The following is a 7,671-nucleotide window of genomic DNA, read 5'->3' as shown; positions in this document are numbered from 1 at the left end:
TTTGTCCTTGGAGTTTTGGTATGAAAAGTTACGGGCCCAACCAGGGCCAAAAGTGTCATTCCATTGATTATTTGGAGAATTGAGGCCAAGCGAACATGCGGCGTTGAGTCATTCGGTAGTATGTGCAAAAAAAAGTACTAGTAACGAAGAACAAACCCATCGCCATATCTGACCCAGGGATTTCCGCACCTCCCCCTTATGCATTATTGTGTTCTTATTTTAACCGCATCTTTGTCTGTCTTTCCACAACTGCCAAGTAGTGGTCATTTGTGCTTTAGATATCTCCTACGGTAGCGCCTATGCCGAACAACACGCCTGCTATGGCGTCCGGCAATGCTAATAATACTCCTCTACCATACCGCGAAGGGGATCTAATAGAGCTAGAAGTCTTGCGAAATTATCTCGACCCGCCCTTGCCCCAGCCATGTAGAGCAACCATCGCTCGGATCTTCGCCGTCACCATGTCCCCCGTAATGGACATCATCATCTGGCCCAAGCTAGGCGCTCATATCCGGGCCGTACTCAAGCTTTACGACCGCCGATTCGGTGACGATCTTCGGGGCTTCTACTACAAACACATCCCGCACACACCGGCACGCGAAACGGCCTTCCAGTCTTTCGTGCGGCAAGGAAAGATGTCGGCTTTCCTCTGCGAGTTGAACGAGGAAGAAAAAGTTAGAATCATCCCCCCGCAACCTTCGCGCCAGCTCTACGATGGGGAGGACAGGAGCAACCCCAAGGAAGACGCCGAAAGCATTGCGAAGTACGAGGCGGCGCTGTGGCGGCAGTGCAACCAGTACTTTGACAACGAGACCGAGGCGTATGATCGGTTGAGCGAGATCCAGGGGAAGTCAATACCGCAAATGTACGGCCATGTACGCGTCTTGGTGCCGAGCCCCGACGTACCTCGGGACCTGCAGCTATCGCCGTATTTTGAGGTCAAGGGCATTCTCTTGCAGTGGGTCAACGGATACAGTCTGACAGACTTGCCCACCTCGCCGATGGCGCCCTCAGACACAGCTGAATGGGCAGGGATAATACAAACCGCCGTCGATGCGGCGCATGACATCAACAAGCGCGGCGTCGTGATGGAAGATTGCCAGCCGCGGAATGTGGTGATGGATAGACGGTCACAGACACCGTTCCTTATCGACTTTGCGCAGTGCGACTTCAAAGACAGGATGATTGAGCGATGGCATGAGGAGGGCGAGGACAAGGATAAAGACGAGGACGAGGACGAGGACGAGGAACCGAATCCGGAGGCCGAATATTGGGTATTCGCAATGTCTAGGGACAACCCCGGCGCGATTGGCGCCGTGATGAGAACGAAGGTGCTGAAGACGAAGGGTATAGAGTTGGACATAAAATACCCGGACAACGGGAAGATCCTCGAGAACATCAAACGTCTTAACATGCCAACAAAGGAAATAGAAGGACATGTGTTTTCGGCCAAGGTATTATAGGCCAGTAGTTCCTAGTAGCGCATAATGGATATATCGTGTATGTTCTCTAGTAGTCCGGGCTCCTGAGGTTTCTCTCGGTTACAGAGAACATTTTGGATTCTTTGTCATAGAACGTTTGCTATATATGGCAGTAACCATGTAACAACAAATCGAATAGAACCGGTGTCATACGGCAGGATGTCCAATATAACGTGGCACACATGGCACAAATATGAACTCGGCCAATTAATACTGGCAGGGGAAAGGCGCTCAATATCAGGACAGAAGTCGAGGAATATAGGGAAAGGAGAGCGTAATCTACCGACTATAGAACCAACCTCCCGTTTCCCACCCGTCCCTATGTGAGAGAACCAAAGCAAGAAAAGGAAAGAAGAGGGAGAAGAAGCCGCCAATGAAGATCAACAATACCGCTTGTGAGTAATACTAGTAGTAATCCAGATCTGTCACGCTGCCAGACAAATTATTTATGTCTTCCTGCCAAGTCCACACCCACCAAGCAGTCCATCCCTCGAAAACTCAATGCCACCCCGCCACGACCGCCACGACCGTCACCAAGCATTTTACCCCCTACCTAAATAAACCCAGGGCTCCTCCCGCTGACTCTGACTAGACTGACTCCCGGTCTGCTGGCTGATCCCCACATTATGACTTCCGGGGCCCTCCACGCTCTCCAGAATCTCCCCGTCCCCTGCATCCCCATCCCCATCCCCGTCGCCCTTCCCCTTATCCTTACCCCCGCCGCCCCCTTGCTGTTTCTGACTATCCACCAACATCCCCTGCACAAGCTCAATGTCCCCAATGGTGTCGTTAAACACCGAGATCATCCTCGACAGCACCGTCATGCGGTTCCACTGGTCCCTGGTCCGCCAGATCTCGTCCATCAGCTCGCGGTAGATCTGCTCGAGCTGCTCGACGCTGCATCCGGCCGTGCGGTCCGCCAAGCCCTGCCAGAACTCATCCACCTTGCCCTCGTGGATGACGGGCTGCTGCGAGGACGACGCCGAGCCGCCAGACCGCGAGGCCGAGGCGGATTGGCGGAGGGAGGCGAGCGTGTTGAAATGGGAATTGGAATTGGAATGAGAATGGGAACTCGCGCTGGCCCCGCCCGGACCGGTTCCGGCCTTCGAGGCACCAGAGCCGGGCGTGGGAGCGCCAGGCCCGCTGCTGTTACTGCCGCTGAGCGAAGCATTGTTGTCCGCGTCGTTGAGAATGTTATCCAGCGCCGTGGCCGGCTTGCGCTGCGAGGGGCGCTGCGACGAGGGCGGGCTGCTTTCTTCCGAGATGAGACTGGCAGCGGCACCGCTGACGCCGGGGTGCATGCCCATTCCGTGTCTCGGCTGCAGAATGCCTTTGGCCATGGCGTCTGCTTGGGAGTGCGCCCAGTCTCTCTGGCTCGACGGTGCCTGGCTCGGGCCGGAATGACCGCTTTGGTGGATGCTCTGGTCCTGCGTGTCGACGAGCTGCGACGCCCCTTCTGCGTTATTCGCCATGCCGTTGGTCTGCTGCGTGCTCCAGTTGCCAGAACCGCGATTGGTCGATAGCTCCGACGTCTTGGTCGTTGATGCATCGTTTAGGATGGCAGATGGAGATACCCCAGGGGGGATCGACGTGATCACCGAACGCTGTGATAGCTGCGTCCCGGCGGTTGCCCTAGTCGAATCTCCTAGCGGAGGACGCGGCCATTGAAGCGGCGAGACGAGGTCTGCGCGGTGGCCAAACATGGGCTGGGTGTCGTCGTCTACGCCGCCCATGTGGACATCATCGCCGTCTCGGCGGGATGGTACCGACGTACCATTCGTTGCGGGGTGGGAATCAGTCGTGTCCGGATGTCCATTAGACGGAGGACTCATAATCGGCTGGAACCTCGCTCCGGTCGTGCGCATATCCCGGGTCAGAGGAAGCCCGATTCCTACTGGGCCCTGGGAATCGCTGTCACCGTCTCCCGGGATGTCGGATTGGATCAGGTCAACCACCGGCTGCAGCGCCTTCCTCTTGCGAGCCTTTTCTTCGGCCTCCTTAGCTCGTTGCAGCTGTCTCTGGTAGATCTCCTCAAATCTGATGCCCTGGTTGGCAAGCGTCTGGGCAATCTCGTGGACATCAACCTCGACGTTGGTGCGGAGCTCGTTCGCTTTAAGCGTCCTGTCTCGGTCGCCAATGTTCTTCGCGTCGAGGTAGAGTCTGTTGATATCCTTGTAGAAATCAATTGGCCTGGCATAGTAGCCATTCGCCAGACGCTCCTCAATGGTAGTCGACTCCAAGTTGTAGAAGAACTTGCCCGTGGCGACCTCTCGGATTCCTTCGGTGCCTTCTTTATCCCTTGCAATCTCATATGGCCGCTGCTCGCCCTCGGCAAGATCGGGACGAACGAAATTCGGGTCGGATTCGTCAAAAAGGTAGGCTATTTGACTGAGAGGAATCACTGGTTGCCTGAATTTCCGGTACTTGCGGTGGATCTGATCCATGATCGGCTGCAGGCGCATCTTCAGCAGGTTCAAATGGTGCAGATCCGCCTTGCGCTGAGCTTTAATCTCCTCCTTGGTCAGTGTTTTGGGTGGAGGCGGCGGCGCAACCGGGAGATCCTCCAGTATGCGCTTCTTGCGATTTACGGGATCCGGGAACTCGGTTGGGGATTTCCTCAAGTGGCGGACGATATTCTCAAAGAACTCGAGGCGGTTTTCCTAACACATGTTAGCTTTGATCCTATTTCTACACTGAGACGGCACTTACCCGCTCGGGCCGCTCAACGACGGCTCGGTTCCGCTTGGAGAAGCCAAACAGCTCCTTGAGAATCTCGGGCGCCAACAACTCTGGTGTGCACTCCGCGGTGGCTAGGAGAAGGACTGGGTCGGAAGGGGCGATGCTCCTTAGCAATGTGGTGAACGTCGTGATGGCAGTATCGCCAATGCTGTTCCACCAGATGTCGACCCCTGGGATGAAGATGACGCTTGGCTTGTGCCGCTTCACTTCCGTGAAACGGCTCACAATGACCTGCTCCAACGGCTGCAAAACTAGTTAGCAAGCGTTCCGCGCTCGAGCCTACAGTATAAGCTTACCCGTCCATCCCCCAACAGAGTTGCCAGATCCATCGTCTGCACATGTACCCCTTCCAAGTGATGCAAGATTGCAGATGCCAAGTAGTTCTGGCCCATCCCAGGAACACCAGAGATGAGCAGCCGCGGGCGGAAGATGCGCGAGCGTTCAAACTCCTGATGCATCGCCTCTCTGCCAAATCCGTGATCGGCATCCTCATATGGTTCGTACATGGCTTCTTGAAGAGCGGTCGTCTTCTTGGGCCGAGGCAAGATATTATCAAGGACCTTCAGGATAGCTCTGAATTGGTTCCTGAGGAGGGGCTCAACGCTCCGCGGGAGGGGGATGGCCGATGACGAAGTCGATCGCTCGGACGAAGGAATCATCTTCTTGACCGAGATCATAAAGTCCGAGGCGTGAATCGTGATCTTATCGGGATCCACCACCAGCTTCTCCTTTGAGGTGTAGATCTGTGGATATGTGCGCTGGATAGCATTGAGCGCAGCCTCGGTGCAGAGAGCCCGCAAATCGGCGCCACCATACCCCTTGGTATTCTCCGCGAGAGCGTCCTTGAACTCGTCCGATATACCCCAGTCCTTGGTATGGATGTCAATAATAGACCGCCGGCCTTCCAGATCGGGTAAGGGGAAATAAAACTCCCTGTCGAAGCGCCCTGGCCGGCGAAGTGCCGGGTCGATATTGTCCGGACGGTTCGTTGCTCCGATCACAATGACCTGACCGCGGCCGTCCATGCCATCCATCAACGCCAGAAGCGTTGAGACGATGCTCGCGTGGATCTGCTCCTGCTTGCTTGACCGCACAGGCGCAAGGCCATCAATCTCGTCAAAGAAAATGATGCTAGGCTGCGTCCTTCGCGCTTCTTCAAACAGCAGACGCAGTTGCTTCTCGGCTTCACCGACCCACTTGCTCAGCGCGTCAGCCCCCTTGCGCATGTAGAAGCTGATCTTGCGGCCTCCGGAGCCAACGGAGTTCGCCAGGGCTCTGGCAAGCAAGGTTTTACCCGTTCCGGGCGGTCCGTGGAACAGGACACCCCGAGGAGGCGTGACGTGAAACTTGAGGAACAGCTCAGGATATAGAAGAGGAAGCTGAACCATCTCCTTGAGCTGATCGATATGGCCTTGCAAGCCTCCAACCTTGCTGAAGTCGACACTCATGTCCACGCCTAGAGGATCGGCATCGGCAAAAGCCTTCTGGTTCTTCACCTTGCCAACCTGGGGTGTGGCTGCTCCAATACCACCAATCCCATCCACATTGTGAGTCTGGCCCATAGGGTTGAATAGGCCAACCGGCGGCGCTGCCGAGGTCGGTGTCATGCCGACGGTACCGCCGATGCCAGACCGCTGTACCATCTCGTCATCACTACTGTCAGAGTCAACACCACCTGTCGCCCCAGTGCCCCAGGGCCCTCCAAGTAGCGACCCAGCTCCGCCACCACCGCCGAATGGGCCGTAAGTAGTGTTGAGATTGCGCTCCCAGACCAGGCCGCTGGCGCCTTTGCCGCCTCTGCGGTTCCTTGCGGGCGTCGTTGTTGGCTCATCATCGTCTTCCTCAATCTCGAGTGCAGCAGCATCAATGGCGGGAATGCTATAGTTGACCGGCTTTGTACGTCGTTTCGTAGTGGCCCGTTCCTCGTACTGGATTGACGGTGATCGCCGGCGGCCGCGACGGGGCCGCGACCTGGAGCTCTCCCGCAATTCTTCAAGCTCTTCCGCCATCTCATCCTTGTCGAGCTCGATCTCTTCGTCTCCCGAGTCGTGCCTGTTGCGGCGACTTCTCCGACTTTGGGCACGAGAGCCACGTCCCCGAGGTGTCGGGGTAGATTCGGCATCAGCATTGCCATCACCGTTCTTTGAGGCTTCTGAGCCGGAACCTTCCCCTTCCCCGGATTCGTCGCCGGGCTCGAAATCGCTACTCGGTTCCTGCAGACTCTTTCCACTTCGAAGTCGAGATTTCCGCGTCAGACGACGCCGTCCCGTGGGACTTTCGGGTTCAGCTTCAGGTGCAGCTGGCGCAGCCGCGTTACCTCTTGTTGCCCGGGTTCGTCTTGTGATAGGCGCGTCATCGTCGTCTTCTTCTTCCTCATCGGCCGGGGCATCTTCAGCCGGGGCAGGCGGCTCTTGCTGATCCTCCATGGCGGCATCCTCAGCCGCTTCCTCGGCCAACACACCGTCATCTTGATCACTTCTATTCTCCGGTTCGTCCTCATGCTTAGTAAGGGCGAGCTCGTTCGGCTCGCCCGGCTCGTCCATAGGCTGGTCAGGCTCGTCCTTTGGTTCACTTTCCTGTGTCGCCTCCTCTATCGGATCAGGTAGCTTCTTGACGCCCTTTCCTCCACGCGTGGCGCGAGTTGCTCGAGCCATTGCTTCCGGGCTCTTACTCCGCGATGCGCGGGCAGGCTGCGCGTGCCTCCCTGAATTTGACAGTTCCACAAGCGGCTCCTCAACTTCTTCGGTGCGCGCTCTTGTACGACGCATCGGCGGAGGGTGAGGCGCCGGCTCTTCCTTCCCGCGTTTCGATGCTCGTTGCGCCCGCGGATTCGTTTTCAGGACCACAATTCTCGACGGACGGCTTGGTGGCTTTGCGATTTCTTCGACCTCATCTTCGCCGTCATCTGAGTCTTTGATCACACTCGCATCGTCGTCACTGCTTTCCTTGTAGGATTGTTGTTTGGCAGCGGCCTTCCTCATTCTGCGGCCGGTCGCATTCACCGGCAAGTCTTCGTCTTCTTCTTCTTCCTCTTCCTCTTCTCCAAAGGAATCTTCCTGCTCGCTGTCGGAGAGCTCGTCGTCGTCTTCAATGTCAGAGCCTCTGTATCGGTTAGATCGCTTGCGGGATCCCTTCGGTCTCGAGGACCGCGACTTCTTGTGGCTCCGTCGCGGGCGGTCTTCGGTGGGGTCGAAATTTTCGTCTTCCGAGTCCGATTTATTGGGGTCGAAGCCCTCGAGGATGTCGCGCTTGCGTTTCGACGGCATGGTTCGCAAGCTTCGGCTGACAAATTTGAATGCGCAGAGATGCCAGAACAGCTACAGCGGCTCGCAAAAACACGGCACGGCCGAGAGCGAGACTGGTGATGTTTACAAAGACACAGTGGTGACAGGTGTGAAAGACACAAATGTGCACTGAGCAAAATGTGTCAACACTATCGACCCGATGCGCG

The 7,671-nt window shown here is 56.5% G+C and overlaps 2 protein-coding genes across 2 annotated transcripts; one reads left to right on the top strand and one right to left on the bottom strand.

The window, feature by feature from the left end:
* Positions 1-320: 320 nt before the first annotated feature.
* MFIFM68171_10882 (uncharacterized protein) lies at positions 321-1,463 on the top strand (the record flags this gene model as incomplete). The annotated part of the gene is made up of 1 exon (XM_071066301.1): positions 321-1,463. The coding sequence occupies one exon, from the start codon at positions 321-323 to the stop codon at positions 1,461-1,463; it is 1,143 nt and encodes a 380-aa protein (XP_070922402.1).
* A 560-nt stretch (positions 1,464-2,023) lies between these two features.
* On the bottom strand, positions 2,024-7,486 carry YTA7 (TAT-binding protein-like protein 7, AAA ATPase; the record flags this gene model as incomplete). Its single annotated transcript, XM_071066300.1, has 3 exons — positions 2,024-4,141; positions 4,191-4,463; positions 4,517-7,486. The coding sequence occupies 3 exons, from the start codon at positions 7,484-7,486 to the stop codon at positions 2,024-2,026; spliced, it is 5,361 nt and encodes a 1,786-aa protein (XP_070922401.1).
* Between the last annotated feature and the right edge of the window lie 185 nt (positions 7,487-7,671).

The sequence above is a fragment of the Madurella fahalii genome (genome assembly GCF_045866475.1).
Source record: "Madurella fahalii IFM 68171 DNA, scaffold_6, whole genome shotgun sequence".
Lineage (NCBI taxonomy): Eukaryota > Fungi > Ascomycota > Sordariomycetes > Sordariales > Madurella > Madurella fahalii.
Note: the sequence above shows the minus strand (reverse complement) of the source record. Positions and strands in the feature narration are given on the sequence as shown.